At 40.7% G+C, this 20,979-nt stretch overlaps 1 protein-coding gene across 1 annotated transcript in view; it reads right to left on the bottom strand.

Annotated features, from left to right (window-relative positions):
* Positions 1–14,105, bottom strand: part of LOC146000222 (ATP-binding cassette sub-family G member 1-like) — a 66,398-nt gene extending 52,293 nt beyond the window's left edge. Inside the window, exon 1 of the mRNA XM_083137621.1 lies at positions 13,279–14,105. Coding sequence (XP_082993747.1) covers positions 13,279–13,450 — 172 coding nt within the window. The 5' untranslated portion in view covers positions 13,451–14,105. The remainder of the gene's footprint in view (positions 1–13,278) is intronic.
* Positions 14,106–20,979: the final 6,874 nt, after the last annotated feature.

Raw genomic sequence — 20,979 nt, 5'->3', positions numbered from 1 at the left:
TCCATGCACTCACTTCCCCTCCGCGCGTTCATTGGTCGAACCCTGTCGAGTCCTACTTGCACGGAGGACTTGCTTCCGTTCGCTTGCTACAGATTTTCGAGCCAGAATGTAGCTCTCTATTGTTTTATCGTGTGGATAAAAAAAACAATTTTAAATCCATATTTCCACATGTACGTTTGCGCGCAAACCTCAATCGTTCTTTGCTCCTTTCCAGTGGCAGGATACGTTCCCTCCCTTCGTCGGTTGCAAATGAACACACACCGGCGATGACACAAGCCCACATGACTCTTCGACGTGTGACTCCAGCAGGAGCGCGTGGTAACGTGACGTCATCGCCCTGCGCAATTATTTTGTTGATCTCGTGACTGAACATTCATCACAAACTGCACGAGGTCATCAGTGTTCACATGAACTTAAGGCCGAATTACACGGAAAAGGGTTTCCAGTAGGAATGCCCTAGTTGGCGCAGGACTGGATACCTGGCTGGCCATGTTCTAATTGCAACTGGCTTTCTCTGCTAGATTTTTGTGTAACAGCCGGTCAGAGCGAAGGTAATCTGTGAGTTGGCAAACGAAAGTTTTTTGTCTGTGGTTTCCGAGTGTTGGTTGTTTTTGTTCGCTGCTCGAAGAAAAAGTAACAGAGATGGTGTTCAGTTCAATAATGTTTAGGAATTTATCCAAAGCGATGATATTTGTACGCGACAAGTGTGATTAGCCGATAATTAAATTCCTTACTATTACAAGTGTATTAAATGTTTGACAATGTTTGACGAATTGGTTATACCATGTTCTTTTTCCAATCAATTTCTAGTCCACACTTTTAAAGCCTGAATCACACGGAACTGGATATCCAGTAGGAATGCTCTAGTTGACGCTGGACTGGCTATCCATTTGCTAGTTTTCGCCTCACACGGTACTTGATATACCGTACTTGTCGATAGTATTTCGTTCCCATAATGGCGGCCGAGTGAGATGTAAGCAACGTATCACTTCACACTTTTAAAATACGATAACTTTTCAACCGAGAGGAATATCGCTTCGTATTAAATGGTTTTAGGTAGAGAAGAACGGCGCTGATAAAATACATACTTTACAACGTTTACTATACACGTATGGAAGAATATTTTAGCTTTTTCAATTGTAAACATGCCTTTCGTGCTGTATGCACTCGAGAAACCACAGACGAAAAACGCTGCTTTGCGAACTCACAGATTGTCTTTCACATGGCCAAACTTTGATCTGATTGGCTGTTCCACAGAATCTAGTCGAAGAAAGTTAGTAGCAATTAGAACATGTCCTATTCCTCAAAACCAGTCAGCCAGGCGACAATGATTTCTACCTAGAAAGTCAGTTCATCACCAACTAGGGCATTCCAACTAGATATCCAGTTCCGTGTGATAGGGGCTTTATTTTATTTTTTAATAAAAGGAGTGGCTATTCCCCTATAACGTTCTTCAAATTGCTCGTCCATCTTTTCAGCTTGTCTGCTCTGCGCAATGCCTTGTGGGAACAAAGTCTACCAAAGAGTATCGTGTGAGGCGAAAACTAGCAACTGAGCCAGTACCACACAACTAGTCCAAGTCCAACTGGAAAATCCAGCTGGAGATCTAGCCTCGTGTGGTTCAAGCATTAGTTCTTGCACATTGAGCTTTGCAACCTTTCGTTTAATAAATAACAGGTCGGAGATGTCGGTCCTCTTTTGATTTGCAGACGTCAGTTTAGTTGTCGGTCTCTTCTCGAATTTGACGACCAGATTTTCGAGAATCCTCAGGCGGAAGCTTGGAGAAAACCCCGTACACTTACAAGCGCGCTGTTATGTTTGTGTACGGAAATAACTGCTTATGGGGAAATGTTAATGCATTTGCCAACACTGACAACATGCATAAAAAAAACGTATCGCTCAAGTGAGGTCACTCGCTGCTCCAGTCCATTGGACCGTGAGTTTTCAACAACCATGATTCATCTCACTTCCTCCTCTCATGTGAAGAGTTCTCTGCCTCCACCCGTTTCCTATCACGCATGGCTCCCGTTAGGCTGTGTCTACACTTGCACTTACAGTAGCGTAACTACCAGTAACGCTTTCGCCTACCCTCGCAGGGGAAAACCATAAGGCCAGGCTGGACCCTGAGTCCATGCCGTCGAAGCCGTTTTCCAAATTTATCTCATCTTTCGAAAACCGCTACGGTATTCTAAACTCTGAAAAATTGCATTCCGACACGATACGAAGCAACTTGACGAGTCGTTTTGTTTGTTAGCTAACATTTGATTAAATAAAGGAAATGATTTGTAGTTAGATGTTAGAAATCCATGCAGTAGCAATAATCCAGATTTAGAAATTCTTCAATGTCGTACTTCGCGAAGGTTCAACACAAACATTTTTTTGCACCATTATCTGGTCATCCAGATTTTCTGTTTTGGCGATCTCCTGTGTCAGAATATAATCATGTTTAATTTGAAATATCGCTGCCATGATACTGTCCCCCAGTGCCTCATTTCCGGTCTGTAATTAGAGTTCTGTGGCTGAATTGATGGAATCACGCATGCGCAGATCGTTTTGTCGCAAGCTATGTTCCTAGCGAAACCAAATTCTACGGACTTTTGTTATTTTGTCGCAAACCGTCGCAACGTGACTCGAGTCGAGTCACATGTTACGGGTTTGCAACCAAAATGACTCGTCCCGTAATGTCCCTTAACATTTCCTCTAGAGCATTCACGTGAATCTGCTGTTGTTTGGATACCGCAAGTTTCGTGACTACCTAAGTCTATAGACAACAACCCCTCCTTTGGGGTTTACCACGTGAAAATGTCATTGTTTTAATTATTATTATTAACACCTTTTCATCTTTTGCTTGCAAGTTTATATTTTGGTAAAACACTGCTAGTATTTTCTGTTTCCAAAATAGTAGTAATAGTACGTTTTTCAAGATGCTCTTCAGACAGCAAGACATAACTCAAATATTATTAAATTCTTCAAATAAAAAAATGCATAATTATTACATATAACTTGTATTATTTCGAAGAGCCGCGATGGTCTAGTCGCCAGGGCCTCGGACGGCCACGCTGGAGATCCTGGTTCGATTCCCGGAGTGGGTGATCTAAGATTCGAATTTTTCCGTCCTTGTCCCCGCAGGGTAAAGGCGGCCGGAGCGTGGTGCTGATCACATCACCTCCAAAATGTCCGAGATCGATAATATGTGGGGCCCTACCCTCCCTTACCTTTTACTTGTATTTTTTTTCTTCTTTTTCTTTTCTTCTTTGTTTTCTCATTTCAAAATTTGTAAGATCTGAATATCACAAACCATGGAATAAGAAGAAAGTATCGAAGGACATAAAAAGTTGGTATTTAAGAGTACTGGGGAGCGCTAAACCACAATTCTGCCTAGGGAACCAAAATATCTAGATATGGGACTGAAATATATGAGTGCCAGGGGAAAAAAGGACCCCTTACGAAATCTGTTAGCCACCGCGTTGCTTCTCCCCTTTTAATCTCTAGCCCTTCTAGCCTTGATCGTGTTTCTGTGACTTTTACAGCGTTCGAACATGTGGGTAACGGACTGTTCAACGACGCAGAACGAGACCTTGGTTTTGCTTGTTAAGGAATTTGCAACATTCGCGTTTCGTGCAATAAACATTCTAATGTTTTGTAGTTTAACCATGCATCGCGTTGTTGTTATTCTGATTGCTTTTGTGGGCCGTCACTTGTAATAACAACAGACAATTGGGTTCTGATTTGTTCAGTGTGTACTGCAGAAGAGTTGGCTACAGTGTTGCCAAGTGTATATATAATATACGAGGGTTGGGGAGTAAGTCATGGCAACCCAGTAATAATTCGACAATCGAAGGATGTATTAAAACTTTGTTATATAGAACTTTATATTTTGTTGGTAGGAATCATGAAAGAAAACCCAAGCAACCCTGTGACATACACATGTATTAATGTACAAGTTACAAAAACCTGTCTGACCCTGTGACATACACATGTGCACATGTTACAAAAACTTGTCTGATTATGACAAACCTTCGAAATAATCTCCCGCATTGTCCACAGCACGTTGCCATCGATGTGGAAGAGTTCCTGCAGCGACATCTACGACGTGCCGTTAGGCAGAAGCGTCCAGATCAACTGCATAATGCAATCGTACTCCACGATAATGCAACGCCACATAAGGCAGCTTGTGTACGGGACCTACTGCGCAGCATGCTAGTTTATTTTTTTATTTTTTGGATTAAATGGTAGAATATGAAAAAAATACATAACCTGGTTCGTGCATTTTAAAGTCAATTTTTTTCGATGTAACGAATGGTTTTACTTTGATTCTTCTGTTCGAATACTAACTAACTTAACTTTATTTACGTTATTAACTACAAAAAATAACAAGCTTTCAATTTTTTTTGTAACTTGAGACGAAATAGCTCAAATCTGGCCTGTCGTTATCATCCTCTACGTCTAGGGGAAGCGTGCGGCGTTAGGTAACGAGAAATGAGGCAGCATTGTTCGAAAGCCAAGAGCGAAAAGTCGGTTCAAGCAAGACTCGGCTCCCCACCACTAGGCCAAGGTCGTAGGACGACTGCGCCAAGAATGCTCTTTCCCACGACTGAGTGCTGACCTACGATAAGCTAATGTTTATTCTCTCCGATAGCTAAATAACCCCAAAGTTTCAGTGGCGTAATCTTGCTTATGAATGGAATTTTATATTTTTTAAATCTTCTTCCGTGTAAGAAGTCAGGCTTTGTTGTATTTTTTTTCTATTCTGGATAATAGACAGTGAAGATGAATCATAACTGGACTGATATAACAGATGAAAATCGGTTCACATGCTGCTACAAGAGCTTACTTTTGATCACTGAATTCAAGAGCAAGGAGGCTCGATAAAGGTAGGCACGGTGGTGTTTTCTTTGAGGGCATTGGCAATGTATGAATCTTGCACATACCACTAGTGTTTCTCTAGTTAACCAGGGTTCGAACCTGGGACCGCTTCGTAACCCCTGTTACCCGACTGTTTCGGCACGGAGGGTGGTATAAAGTCACACACACACACACAATAATTTGGAATTGGTGAGAAAGACAACCAATAGCAAGGGGGAGTAGCAGTGTGACAAGATACTTCATAAAGGTACTATTTTTTAGTAATTTGGCAAACTTTGTAAAAAGTACACACTTCAGACAGAGCCTAATAGGTACCGAATAAAGAATACTCATTATCCACTTATACTTCAATTAATTTCAATGACATTCTGTCACCATTCACAAAATAGTTCTTTTTCCAGTTATCTTCAATTATTGAAAAAAATATCGTTGAATTAACAAGTCACCAGTCGGGTGCAGCTACGGTCCAACGATTTATGAGGTTTGGTCTGAACGCCACGTTGCGGTCCAATTTCTCGAACTTCAAAAACATTTATCGTAAATAGATGGTTTCGGAACTTGCATGTCATAAGTTGCTGTCAGGCCTAAAGAATCTCCTTCCTTTTACGTTTTATGTTAAACTGGCCCATCCATTACAGTATTTGGAAAATATAAGGCTCTTGACCTTATACGAAATCCCTACCCTAATTTAGAACCCTACGCCAGATGGCAGCTCAATCGATTAAGCGAATCATAAAGATCATATCCTGCTATGACCTTGAATTGGTAAGATTAATTTCTGCACCGAATTACAAATGCATTGCTTATTTTTGCAGTAGATAACATTACTTCATGAATTATTAACGAGGCGAAGCGTGATTGGCTGGCGAGTTCCTCTAAGAACTCTCATAACAATGGAGCACTTTCGAACCCACCGGCAGGTGACTCTAGTGAACGTCTCGTGCGAAGAGATTACGTTTTCAGATGCGGAGTTTCAGGTCCTAATTTTATTCTTGAGCTGAACCTTGACTTGTTTCTGGCCAAAAATCAACTACATAAACTTTGCACGTGAACGTATATAATATAACAATGCAATCTGATAGAAAGCACGATAAAATATTTTCAGAGATCTCGTATCGTACTTTACACAGTACATTGTACTCGTGTACTTTGGACGGGGTACTTGAGATTGATAAATGAATGTCTCTGAATAGATAAGGTCAACTAAAAGACAATGACAAGCGTGTAAGGTCGACTTCGTTTTTTTTAAAAAAATGTTTTTTTCATGTTGATCAAGAGAAGTTACAAGTATGTACCATATTATTGTCCTGTTTCGTTCGCAGTTATTGTTATGCTTATTCCAGAGATTTATCATAATAAAATCTACCCAGCGCAGTGCAAGGGCGGGACATTGACTGTGAAATGTTCACAAAAGTCTAGTGACGTGAGGTCTGGTGAACACGGAGGGAATTCTTCTGAACCTCTTGATCCAATCCATATGTTCGGCACGACTGCTTAAACTGCACTCTCCGATCCGGATCATCTGTATAGGTGGGTTTCATGTGACTTCAGGATACGCACAGCCGCCATGTTTTCGGACAATTTAATTTGGCGTTTGCAAGGAAATATCCAATGTCACTCTTCCAATGCCAGCGTTTCAAATTCAATGGACATTTGGTTGTGATATTCCTGTTAACGTGTGTGTACGTTGTTTGGGAACACCCAGTACTACAGATTGCTCTGGAAATGTTCATCTCGGAAAACGGCAAGATGATGCAAGTAATGCAAGGTACAAGAAACCGAAAGTAAATGAAAAGTGGCAGTAAACGGAAGTAAAGGACACGTGACTTTTAAGTCATACCGAAAGGATTACTTGCATTTCAGGAGGATCCTCTGCTAGCAATGAAACATGACACGCTCTTCCGTATCCAAGACGCGGTACAAATAACCTATCGCAGCCCAAGGACAGGCGGAGGACGCGGGTACGAAACCTCGCAAATCCTTGCTTATAATTAGATTAGCGAGTGTGACGGCCACGCGAAATCCGACCCCCTCTCTGAAGGGGGCACTCGATTGCATTAGCGGCCGGGCTTGATGGGGTTATGTAACTCCACAAGCAGTAAGCACATTTTACAGATTTCCGGATTGTGAAGTTCAAGGTGAGATGCTTCAAGTGACGGTGACAATGTTGACGTTAGGAATCAAGGGTTCTCGTAGATCAGGTACACCATTGCACTAAAACGTAGGTATATAAACCCATGCCGATAACAGACAATCAATATCGGCGATTGAAAATTGTAACAATTAAAAGTTGTTCAAAATTTTGATTAATGTTAGTGGGCGTGCCGCAGTGGGTAGCACAACTCGCTACAACGCCAGGGGTCCTGGTTTCGAATCCCGGCCTGGACATGGCTGTTCTTTGCGTCCCTTCATCAATTTCGCCGTGCCGTCACTCATTCTCACCGTCGTGATTAGCCATAGGAGGCATAAAACCGACGCTAAATGACAAAAATGAAAAATCGAAAAAATTAAAGCAAATGCGCTAGACTACTCATGCATGGTTACCACGTATTTCGTGAAAAGGACTGTTCTAGGTTTTACAGGCACTTTTTAAATACCTTCCAGATTACTTTATAATTAGTTAACATAGTAATGTGTAAGTCTTGTGTGTTCAACTTGGCATGCTAATCTATGTTCAAAATAAATGACTAGACCTCACCGATTGCGCAGTGGTTGCGTCGTCGCCTTGTAGTCAAGAGGTCCCGGGTTCGATACCCGGTGGATACATAGTGGTTCGGATTTCACTTTAAACTGTAGGTCCAGTCCCAATTAGCCTTACTGTGCATAAAGTGGACTTTAAACACTAAATCAACCAATCAATCAAAATAAATGACGAAATATAAAACAAAACAATATTTTTACATGAACCTCCCCCCCAAAAGAAACCCGTTGGCAGAAAAAGTAAATTTGTTCTCAGTTTTTAATTCAGGCAAGGACAGAAAACATTTGATTTCCCTAATTTTTCCAGGTTTTTGAACGTTTTCACAAAATTCCTTGATAAATCCAGAGTTTCAGGCCATTTCGGCACGGAAAGCAAAGGGGCGAGAATCTATTTTTTTCCTTCGACAAACCGGCTCTAGTCGATAAGAAAGGTTCTGCTCCGTTGATAAGTACGAAAGGGAGAGGACAACGGGGTTACTTTTAGATTTCCACCTTTTGTCTGTCAGTGACAAAGTACAGTTGTTTCAAGATATCCCGGGAGCAACGGACTCGCCGCTCTACCTGGTGGTTTCCAGAAGCCACGAAGCAGCCGGTTGTTTGGGCACGTGCGCGCTCGTGGGAAAAGCAAACAACAAACACAATATTTTGTTACAGAGCACGCCGCAAGGAAAAACAGGATGCCCGACAGATTACGAACTCTCGCAGACTACGTGCTTCCACCGTCGTTGGTCACCAGGCATCATTCCGAGACGCCCTTGTAAAAGACAAAGCGAGATTTAAGCCTACTTTAGACGAAAGCATTTTCATTAGCATTTTTCTTAACATTTATGCTATGACCAAAAAGTTACCGTGTAAAATGAGAAATGTTATGGCATTTCTCAATGATAGGCTCGGTCCGTATCATTTTTCGTAGCGTAACCAATCAGAAGTGACGTCTAGGTCACGAGTGCAGTTGTAATGGCGGCCGCGTGAGATGTACACAACGTATCACTTCACACTTTTAAACGACGATACTGGCAAAAATGTTAAAGGAAATGCTTTCGTCTAAAGCCGGCTTGCTATCTGGCGCCCGGTAAAGAAAGAGTAATCGGTTCGGTTATGTTCGTCCGTCATCGTTTACTTTCGTGTAGCAAGGTGCCGAACGCCGCTCGCTGCAGCCAACGTGAACCGGCGACACTCTCGGGTTCGAATCCCGGCCTGGGCATGGATGTGCATTGTTATTGTCCCTTCATCAGTTTCATCATATCGTCTACTCTTCCTCATCTTCGCGATTAGACAAAAACGCCATAATAGCGAAGTAAATAAATCAAACAACTCTATAAGTGAGTGAAAACAAGACGAGTGATTGCCACCTCGTTTGCAAGTTCTTTTAATGTCACATCAAACTTACAGGAACAGATTTTTTGGTGTAAAGTGATGATCTTATACACATTATAAATCGAAACGAGGGTGACAAATATTCGACCAGCTTTCAATAATGACACGATTTAGTTATAAATGAAAGAAATGTTGCATTTCTTCAGAAAAGGGAAGAACATGAAATCCATCAGGAAATAGCAAGACAGTCGATAATTTTGTTATCATTTTAAGCCAAACACGATTTCATCTATATTGTGGTTATCAACAGCTTTTGCAGGTTTAGCGAAAATAGTGTCTTCGCCTGGCTTGCCTGAATACCGCAAGATAAATTATCTGCTAGTGTGACCTACATTGTATTCGCGAAAAATAAACATATGAACTACAGGGAAAGCGAAAATGAAGCATATGTGTGTGAATATGAAATTCAAGACAGTGTTATTTTTCCAAATGGTCAATCCATTTTTGGTATAGTGCCAACAACTTTCGTGACACCCTGTATTCGTACATGAAATAATAATGCGGTTTGCATTCTTCGTAGTCAAATAAATGCAACGTAAAATACAGTTTCGTTCGGTCACGCGTATCGTAATTCACACATTTACTTCTTTCCGCACATTGATTGCACCGTCTGCGCTCCAGAAACTATTGACATCAGAGGAAATGTGCATTCGCTGGAGAGAGGAAAGTTCTGGTGGGGTAGGAAAATTGCGGAATCCATATGCTGTGTTGAAAAGCTTGAAGCGAACGAAACTACAGCGTGTATCATAATAAACAATCAGGTTTATTGTTAAAAAAATATCTGAAACACAACAATGAGGTTTGTTGTATATCAATGAGAAAATCTTCAAGTTTTGTTTTCATGCGCAAGACTTTTGTAAACACTGCGCTGGTGTAGTGTTAAAGAAAATGGGGTACTACTTTACTATAGGGGTGACACCTATAAATCATTTATTTCGCACTTTTTTACATTGCTAACGTACTATTCTGGAATGCGGGACATTCCTTTAGGTGAAATAATGAATTTTTAACGAAAATAATGTCTATTTCTTACATTTACGAGTACTTACTGTTACTCGTTATTTCGATTCTGTAACACACATTATGGCGATAGCGTACTGGTTCATCGCGCGTTGTGAGTGTGTTTTGTCGATTTATGCAGTGTTGCAACCTTGTTCACCGGAAAATACCTACTTTCGTGCCCGGATTTGAAATTATGCTAATACCTCGCAAACCATTCACGTTAGCCCCAAAAACCATTCACGTTAGACCCACAAACCATTTTCCGTAAGGTTAGGTTAGGTTAGGCAAGCATAGTTAAAAAAAATACTCGACACGTCATGTTATAGTGAAAACACGGCGAGTTTGAAACACTGACTACGGGGTTTACGTCATCTAACACACGGAACATTGTGCTCTCGTGCAGAAAGCAAATGGCGGCAGCAGAAACAGCGTGTCGGACAGAGATTTTCGCAGAAAACAACATGCATTCGCATTAAAATGGATCTAAACTACATTCACGAACTTCCACAACGCTACAGAAAATGATTTGCGTAAGTACTTTCTCCTGTAAATTTGAAGAAATCTGTCACCCTTATAGTAAAGTGTTACCGAAAATGGCGACTTTCACAGGTCCCCAGACCTTACACCCCTAGACTTCTGCATTTAGGGCTTTGTGAAAGACAAAGTCTTTGTGCCACAGAATGTGCAACAGCTAAAGGGGAGAATGAGAAACGCCCTTGCTTTGGTGGACGAGGAGTTCTTGAGAAAAGTGTGGCAACAACTCGAATTACCATGGGATGCGTGTTGCATAAATTGTGTAAGCCACATTGAACATTTGTAGCCATTCATAGAAACTTAAAGTGTTACTGGTTGATACATAACACATATCATGTTGCATTCCATACAGTTTAGTCGAAATATTTTTTTTTGTTCGCTCCATTATGATACACCCTGTGTATGGGGAGAAGATTTGGTAGTTCCTCTGATTCGAAATTATTATATACATCTTTCCAATTTGGCTATTGTACGTCGCTTGTCTGCCTCTTAGGTTAATCGCTGCGATGAGGATGAACCCATGAAATGGATAACTGGACACAAACAGTGATACACTCGTCTTAGCCGACAACAGTGACTTTGAAAGACATTAGGTAAGTTGATTTCATAGATTTGTTTTATAATTTTATACAATATAATTTAGGTTATAAATAGGCTGATATTCGCGCTAAAATGCCTTTTTTGTTGTTTTTTGGTCAGAAAATGTAGCTTTTACGTTTTAAAAAAAGGTTCAGTTCATTTATCAATTTTGTAGTGGCTGTTTTATTTAGAAGATAGCTCTTTTTTGAGTTCCTAGTCCGGGGAAAATGAAAAATCTGTCGTTGTTTGTCACTTCTAGTGCCTATTTTGTATTTTTCTGTTATTTTTGCCTGCCTATTGAGAGTTTTTACTTCCTTTCGATCCTCATCCTGGTTATAAGCCCTAATCCTCCCTTACTTTCCTGATAAGGATGTGAGCACGAATAGTGTGAATAATACAGTAAAACCTCGTTAATCCGAACTAATGGTCCCGCTTAACGAAAGTCCGGATTAACTGAAATAACCTAAAAGAACAGTAGAAAGTGCATTAAAACTACGTTTATGGCAACAAAACACGTTTATTATGGTGTATTTAAAGGGCATAGACCTAAATACACTATACAGTACAGTACAAAGTCTGCGGGAAACAGAATTTCATCAGTGGTTGACTGCCTTTTCTTTGGGAACTTCTCTTGTTGACTTCTTGCCACATTTAAAACCTTGCATTCGTTTTTTTTTTTTTTTTTTTGGCCTTTTACCTGTCCGGATTAACGAGGTTTTACTGTATAGGACACTGACAAGTATTATGTTGGGGTTCAATTAACAATTTATGCTAAATCAGAATTTTATTAATTTGCAGTGGCGATTTTTGTAATAGAGATGTGCCACTACTTCGCAGTTCTAACAATCATCAACTTACCCATTCTTTTGAGGTGAACATTTAATGGTTGCAAAAATTTGGCTTCGTTCCATGTGAAAACGTAAAGGATCTCTCAAAAGTAACCCTTAATTTCGTTACTAGTTACTGTTAATTTCCAAGATTGAAGTGAAGCATAGGCATAACTTGGTGTTCGTTTATCTGTTCATCGGTTTGTTTCAACCGTAAGACTAACAAAACAAGTTTCCAGACTGGATTATCCTGGTCTCTATGCAACCAGTTAAAGTGACTGAATCCTTTTTTGTTTTTCTTAGTTTGTCTCGTCATTGCTGCATATCAGTGTGCTCAGGACGTCCGTAACGGCGTGATTAGATTTCTTCGCTCGAGAGTGAATTAGAGAGAGGGGGAGGGGGCACAATCCCGGACTGTCATCTGCAAACAGGCCTCCACTGAGGAAAATGGCTTTGAAAGGGACCATAAAATGAAAAAAATGGCATATTTAAAATGTTAAAATATATCTAGGGTGTTCGGTAAAAGGTACACAAGTCACAAACTGCGATATTCTGTCGCTTTCCTTTAAGTCAAACTGATTCAATTAAAGAAAATATTATAAGCACATTTTGATATTGGCGTTTGTAAAGATTCCAGTGATGATACAACATTTGTATTATGTATGTAATGTTTGCTATTGAAAGCATTAACATAATTGCTGTAAAATCGCCTTTTTTGACATCAGTGCTTTTTCTCCACAACAGCCAGATTAAACATATATTTTTAATGAAAACTGTAACTGAAATTTGTAAATAGGCCGGGGGAACAGTTGTTACCCGCTCAATAGCATAGTGGCTACCCCTGTCACCTTGTCATTCAGTCCAAAAAAGTGAAGCCCGCTTTATGCTTGAATAGAACAATCGGGACTTGATCCGAGTCATTGTGCAATGTTCCTCCACCGGGGATCGAACCCGGGGCCTGGCGTATTCAAGGTGTACCGGCTAAGATTACCAGTGGAAGCACTAGGAGTTTCGGATTCAATTTCAAAAGCTGTAGGCCCAATCTCAGCGCAAAATAGACTGAGAACAATATTCACAAAGACAACACAGTCAGATCAGAACATGCAACCTTTTCATGCTGTTCGGTTTGCAACAATGTTTGTAATTATTAGTTTTTAAATAATAACATTGTCGGTCGATAATCAAACCTCCCTTAATACACGAAAGTGCAAAGGCAATATAGGCGCTGTGGCCTGCCCGAAAGGGTGTTGGTAGGGGTCTCTAAACGCCCCCCTAACTTTCCTAAAAGATACAAAATGTTGTACATATTATTTAAATAACAAGTAATTGCTGATAATGTTTGAAGTATGAGTGCTAGAATCTTGGGAAGTGTATGTTAAAAAATTGGACTTACCTCGAAGCTTTTTCAGAGACCATATTGTTGCTGTGTACGACAGATTTTTGAATTCCAAATTGACCGTGGCTCGCTTTGGTAAGTGTGACAGTGTTTTTTTCCTGGGTACTTTCAGCTCGTCATTTTCTGGTAAACGGTCCACACGATCCAGCTCTAAACCGCTCTGTGCCATATTGCCACAATCCTTACTCCCAAATGTTCAGTTCGAATACATTGATTTCCAAAAAAGCACGTCGTAGCCAAGAAAATCACAGACTACCCAAAACAAGAGATTGTCTTGTGCTTAAATAGTTAATACGCTGGATGTTTAAACAATGTGACAAGTCTTGCCAGGTACTGCTTACATGTAGTGTCAATGGAAGGTCTGGCGACGATTATTACAAGGTCAAGCAGAACCTTGAAATGAACTAATGTCTCACTTGGAGTCACTAGTCATTGTAACATCCGTGAAACAAATGACACATGCTAGCTCGGACCCCGCCCCCTAGCGCACAGCTCCATAGGTGAGTTATCTCGCTTCTGTGTCGTATCAAAATATTTCCACTTCTGTCACAAGATAGCAGCGTGTATCACGTACCTGCAAGGCTTGGAGTGAGCATTGCTTTCAATATCACTCTCTGCGACGCAAAATTCGCCTTGGAGTCACTCCAAATATTGACACTCCGTGCTCGACATTCTTACGCACTGCACAGCAAAGTTTGCAAGAACGAAACGCCTCCCTGCTTGTCATATTGCACGCTGCTTACGCACTGTTTCACTTTTTTTTAATCTCTTGTCGAGCACGACCCGTTCCCGGCATGCCGACATACCAGCTGTAGGGCGGGAAAAATATCCCTCTTTCTGTGACGTGCCTCGGGCGAGTCCAACCGCTCCGTTTCGGGGGGGTGGGGAGGGGTGCATGGGATCGATAAACGGAGCAGCTGAGTTTCGCGGAAGTGCGTGTTGACGCCGCCTGTTGCGCATAAATGCCGTACGATAAGAAAAATTGCAGGGAGGTAATGTTGCACCTGCAAACATACAGTGACGAAAAAAGTCTGATCCTATAACAGGAGGAAATGGGAACACTTGACCCAGATATAAAGTGTTTAAATTATTATTTATTTACGTATCAACAGCACCTTCGCTAGATATTTTGGTGCCCTAGGCAGAATTGTGTACCAAGCAACATTTTGTGTTTATATTGAAATAAGAAAGCAGAAAAACTCATTAAAAATAATATATGCCACATTTAAAGATTCGTAATTTGCATATCTGATTTTGAAAGATAATTTCAGTTGTCTTAAAGTGGAGTCTCCGAACTAACCGGTGTCCAATCACAGCGCAGATCGGTTATTTCGACAAAATCCTGTTTCCCTACTGGCTGCTTTGAGGAGATTTTTAATGTCAGTTCTTGCCCAAGCGGTGGGCGTAATTTGGCTGTTTGACCGCGAGTTCCTTCGCAGGCAAACGCGGCAACAGGGGGTCACTGCTACAAAATCGGTCTCCGCGCCTGTTCCTGGCCCGGCGGTACTGTAGTGGTTGAAGAACATCTTTAAAAACGTACTGTTACTTCTGCTTTGGGAAACAGAAAATTCCAAGTGTAAATTTCTCCGTTGCATATTATTATTATTATTATTTAAGAATAAGGTTTGAATGGCGCATTAGGTTTCAGTCCCCCTAGCCTGTGTATAATCTATTATGAATGTCGCGTAAATTTTTTGCAGGGCGTCAGGCTCTTCGTGTAACATGGCGCACCCGGAGATTGAGAGTAGGGATGGCCAAACGGATCCGGATCCGGATCCGAAAGTTCCGGATCTGGATCCGGATCCGAAAGTTACAGATCTGGATCCGGATCCGATAGTTCCGGATCTGGATCCGGATCCGAAAGTTCCGGATCTGGATCCGAAAGTTCCGCATCCGGATCCGAAAATCCGGATCCGGATCCGAGAGTTTCGTATCTCAATCCCATTATAATATTACCACACCTTAAAAGGTATTATGATCTTCGATTACAAAGAAATTTTTCATTAGTTAGTCCTACAATATTTTTTTTCAAGTGTTGTTCCTAAAATACTTTGCTACGCATCGGCTAACACACTCGTACACAAAAATAATCTTACTTGTTTAACATAAAATGTCAGAGGTGATTTTGTAAATGCCATTGAAACGAATATGTATTCATTCGAATGTATTGGAAATGGAAACAAACATAAATGTGAGACATTCCATTCCAGGATGAAACCTTTAACGCATATAACAAGATAGAAATGTTATACAAAAATTATACAATTTTTCTACAGTTACAGTTTTACAAATTGATATATGCAGTGTTATATAATTACAAAGTATAAGATTAACAAGGGAGGTGTTCTAAGTGTCCCCCTCCGATTTCCATGAAAATTGGCAGGTTCACAGTGGAGCCCAATGGAAGAAATACGTATTTTTTGTTTCAGCTAAAATACTGTCTTAGGGCAAAACCCCCTCAAATGTCAAGATGAGGACAAATTGAAGTGGATATCTGACCCCTGTCTCCCCCTCCGATTTCCATGAAACTTGGCAGGTGTGTGTATAAACGGACCCAAATGAAGAAATACGTGTTTTTTTTTTGTTTCGGCTAAAAAACTGTTTTAGGGGGCAACCCCCTCAAATGTCAAGATGAGGACAAATTGAAGTGGGGATCTGACCCCTGTGTCCCCCTCCGATTTCCATGAAACTTGGCAGGTGTGTGAATAAACGGGCCCAAAGGAAGAAATACGTGTTTTCTTTTTCGGCTAAAAACTGTTTTAGGGGGCAACCCCCCCTCAAATGTCAATATGAGGACAAATTTAAGTGAACATTTGACCCCTGTGTCCCCCTCCGATTTTCATGAAACTTCGCAGGTGTATAGAGGGTCCAAAAGGAAGAAATACGTGTTTTTTGTTTCGGCTAAAAAAACTGTTTTAGGGTGCAAAACCCGCCTCAAATGTCAAGACGAGGACAAATTGACGTGGGGATCATCTGACCTCTTTGTCCCCCCCTCCGATTTCCATGAAATTTGGCAGGTGTATAGAGAGGCTCTATGCCCCCTGTTTCTTCCTATGCCATATTTACATAGTTTCGCGGTCAGATCCCCACTTCAATTTCTCCTCATCTTGACATTTGAGGGGGGGGGTGGGTTGCCCCCTAAAACAGTTTTTTAGCTGAAACACAAAAACACGTATTTCTTCCTTTGGGCCCCTCTATACACCTGCCAAGTTTCATGGAAATCGGAGGGGGAGACTTAGACCTCCCTTGTAAGTGTATTAATTAATTACAAATCGCGCACGCGCACACACACACTATATACAGGGTGTCATTTTAATGGCGCCCACGGACCACGGAAACGTGTAGAGGACATCAAAACAAACAACTTTTCTCAGTAACATTTTTCTCTTTGGTGTGTCGTTTCGACGCTACAGTCGTTCAAAAAAGCCCGTTTTGCCGCCTGAATGCTGGCAACCACACACAACATTTGATTGCATTTGTGACGTCATATCCCGTCGTGAAGCGATGCGTTCCAGGGTTGCCAGGAACACACATATTCTGTGAAAAATGACATAGCTACAATCAGCCACATTATGTACCGTAAAATTAAACGAGAAAACACGTTCTGTAACCTACCAGGAAGTAAATAAACGATACTAAAAATGGTAGAATGAAAATCGAATTCAAGTAAAAGTGGTCATATCGAATTTTGTCTCAGCTTACATGTTATGTAGTTACCAAGTTGGCATCTACAATTTAGTCTATCCACTTCGTCCTTCTGATACTAGTTGTCTGTGACACACTGAACAGACGACAAAATTTAAATGATAGAACTCAAAATTCCAAAGGTAAGCAACACATAGGCAAATATAATGTATATTCAGGGCATTACGAGGCAAGTGACAAAAATGGTTGAAAATAAAGGGATATAAGTAGTAGTAATACAAGCTTTCCGACGACTGTGTTTATCTATGCACCGGATACACATGTAATAGTTTGCAACTGTGAACAGGACAGTATATTCGCTACTGATTCATCATTAGATTGTTACTGTGGTTGTACGTGTTTTAGCCGAAATGTAACAACGTGAACCTCGGATACTTCCCTTATCAGCACAAAAGTACCACAAGGCATCTGGACACAAACCGTAGATATCAACCTTGCAACGAGATTTGCAAATATTTGACATGTAGTTGGGCGTAAACAGCCACATGTAAGCTGTAAGTCCAATGAAATTTATTGTTATTGATATTTGATATGTAGGCTGAGACAAAATCCGATATTGCCTCTTCATTTTGAATACGTTTTTACCATTTCTTATACTGTTGGTTCACTTCCCCCTTCCCCTGAGATGACTGCTGATCTTCTGGCTGGTAGGCTATGATGTTCGGTCTACTGGACGCGTTTCTTGCTTCGTTTTACAGCTAATAATGTGGTTGGTAGTTTGTCATTTTTCACAAAATTTGTGTGTTCCTTGCAACCCTACCGTGCGCTGTTTCGCCGCAGGAAATGACGTCACAGATACGATCAAATGTTGTGTTGGGTTGCCAGCATCCAGGCGATAAAACGGTCTTTTTTGAACGGCTGTAGCGTCGAATCGACGCACCAACGAGAAAAATGTTACTGAGAAAAGTTGTTTGTTTTGATGTCCTCTATACGAATTTGGGTTCCGTTAGCGCCATTAAAATGACACCCTGTATATATATGTGTATATATATGTATACATATGTGTGTGTGGGTGTGTGTGTGTGTGTGTTTGTGTGTGTGTATGTGATGGTGTGTGTGCGTGTGTGTGTGTGTGTGTGTGTGTGTGTGTGTGTGTGTATATGTCCTTCTCCGTAGTCGAGCGGGTTAAGGCGTTCACTCGTCTTGAGATCGTTCGCTGCGGGACGGCGTAGGTTCGAATCCTGCTCTGGTCGGAATTTATTCGGCCTACGTATAGGGCCGGTGGCAACCCACCATCGTGAGGAAATTTGGAAGCTCCGAGTGAGTGAGCGTATCCCGGTCGAGAAGACCTACAACGGCTGGGGGTTCGTCGGGCTGATCACCCGTCACCCCAACACTGGTCTGAGACCTCCACGCTATAACAGGAGACGGAGGAACAGTGTGGGAGGGAGACCAGCAGTCGGTAGGTAAGCCAAGGCCCGCCAAGGTGCTGTAGAGCTGTGGGGTTATGTTATATATATATATATATATATATATATATATATATATATATATATATATATATATATATATATATATATATATATGTATATTAGCAGGTAACAATATGTTATAAACACATTCTTACTTTCCAAAGAAGCGCATGTGGGATGGCAAAACGGATCCGGATCCAGAAGTACCAGATCCGGATCCGAAAGTTCTGGATCCGGATCCGAATCCGAAAAATTTTAGGATCCGGAACCAACCGGATCCGGATTTCGGATCCGCCAGGATCCGGATCTGGCCATCCCTAATTGAGAGTAATCTTTGGCACCACCTTACATGTGCCCTTGGGGTCGGAGCCAGGCAGGGGCCAGGGGGGGCTGAGCCCCCTCTGCAACTATCGTCAGCCTCCCTGGCACTGAGGTCAGCCCTCTTTACTTAGGTAAAACTATTGTGTGTAATTTGTTTGCAGTGAAGAGTGAAAATGTAGACAGCCGATATTATTTTGCTCACACCTTTGGTGAAGGATAAATTCAGGGAGCATGAACAGCTGCTATTACATTCGTTCATCTTATTTATAAGAAGAAATGTTAAGTAGCTGCAAGTATTTAGGAGATTCTCTTCTCTAGTTCCTTCACAGGGGAGCTTCTTTATCTGTACCTTCGTTGCCCCTGTTGCAACCTCCCATTTATACAGAAATCTTTGACTTTGATGTCATTATGCAAATTCCCTTCGCATCTTCGTCAAAGGTGAACAGCTCCCAAGTTTTGGGAACGAAGGGGAGTTTTATTGTTTCGGTCGGGGAGTGGAATGTACGTTAGGCACTATGATTGAATATTGCCCCTTTTTGTTGTGTGATATCTGTATCATCAAACGTAGTATGGAGTGTGTAGTAAGGGATGATATCAGTAGCAGCCAATTAACACTTCAAGTGATATTTTAAAAGATATAGAAAAAAATGTAGTATTTGTGTGATATTTCTAAACTTTATGTAACTTAATGACCCCCACACACATAATTTACCTTAATTTAACACTGTTAAACTTTTAAAAAATGGAGTTGATTTACAAAGCCCTTCTCATAACCCGTGAGCCCCACCTGGAGATCAATTCTGGCTAAGGGCCTGGCTCCGAGCGTACCCAATAATTTTAAGTTTTATTATTATTATTATAGAATATTTGTTGTGATTCGTTGTGAATTGCTTATTGAATTCAATAAATAACAAATTTTAAAAAGTAAGTAAGGATGTGTTCTTGGAGTGTAGGGGTGCCTGATCATAATGATATACAGAAGGTAAATCTACATAAACTGTGGAAGTATTGTCAAAGAATTGGATGTCTTATTGCATTGTATAATGTCTAGCGAATAAATGTATTGTATCATAATTAGGGGCATGCATATTTCGTTTTTGACGTAAAAACAAATTGTCAAAAAACACATTGTAGTGTTAATTTTTCATGTTTTTGAAAGGTGTGAGATGCCTTTTGGTACTATGTTTTGTCACGAAATAATGCGATATGAACTGCAAAATGCGAAATGAACTCTAAAACACAAGGCCTCCCCGATGGCGCAGTGGTAGCGTCCTTGCCTTGTAATCAACGGGTCCCGGGTTCGATACCCCGTGGAGGCACATAGTGATTCGGATCCCACTTTAAAACTGTAGGTCCAGTCCCGATTAGCCTATCTGTGCATAAAATGGACTTAAAACAACAGTTCAATCTTAAACACAAAATTTAGGGTTTATTTAGCAACACGGCACCTTCAGAGGTCTGAATTATCCTGAGAGTTATGCAATTCACGGAAAATTGATTTATTCTGCTGTTAATATTGGAGAATCAAAAATGGACTCCTTTTACACAAAAATAAACTTAATACTCTGATAACTACATAAATGTGCTATTAGAAGTAAAATGTTAATTTTGTGTACTAAGTGTAGTTTGTAAATCAAATTTAGGATTATATTCACAATTTTAAAACCAAAATGTCTTTTTATGTAGTACCATTTTTCGTTCAATTTGTCACCGCTATAACACCGAAATTTAATTTTATTTACCGCTTTTGAACCCGAAATTGACTCCGTTTTTGTACCGAAATTTTGCTTTTTCATTTACCAAAAATATGTGCCTCTAATCATAATACATGGAAGGGGGAATTTATGACATTTTTTTGTGTACTTATAACTCCTGCGTTTGAGCCAACCCAATGTTTTTCAAAAGTTGGTGCCCCTGACAGTAATGTCTGAATTCCCACGACTTTAGTCCCTATCTGTTCTTTCATTATTCATACGGACCATACCAGCTTTTCCAACAACACGGAAGTCGCTTAAATCAAATATGCTTTGCAGACTAGACAGGCTCTGGCGTCTGAACTCACATCCAGTATAATCGTCTGAGAGGCTGGTGTTGTGATTGTTCCTTCCTCCATCTCATCTCATCATCCATCATTCATCCTCATCTTCGCGATTAGCCGAAAATGGCAGAAAAGTGAAGTAAGATAAATTCAATCAAGTATACTTTTTTTTTAAAAAAAAAAAATGGCGTTCTAATTTCAGGATAAAATTCAAGTATCATT

This window comes from Lepisma saccharinum, chromosome 16, assembly GCF_977018435.1.
Source record: "Lepisma saccharinum chromosome 16, izLepSacc3.1, whole genome shotgun sequence".
In the NCBI taxonomy this organism is placed as follows: domain Eukaryota; kingdom Metazoa; phylum Arthropoda; class Insecta; order Zygentoma; family Lepismatidae; genus Lepisma; species Lepisma saccharinum.
Note: the sequence above shows the minus strand (reverse complement) of the source record. Positions and strands in the feature narration are given on the sequence as shown.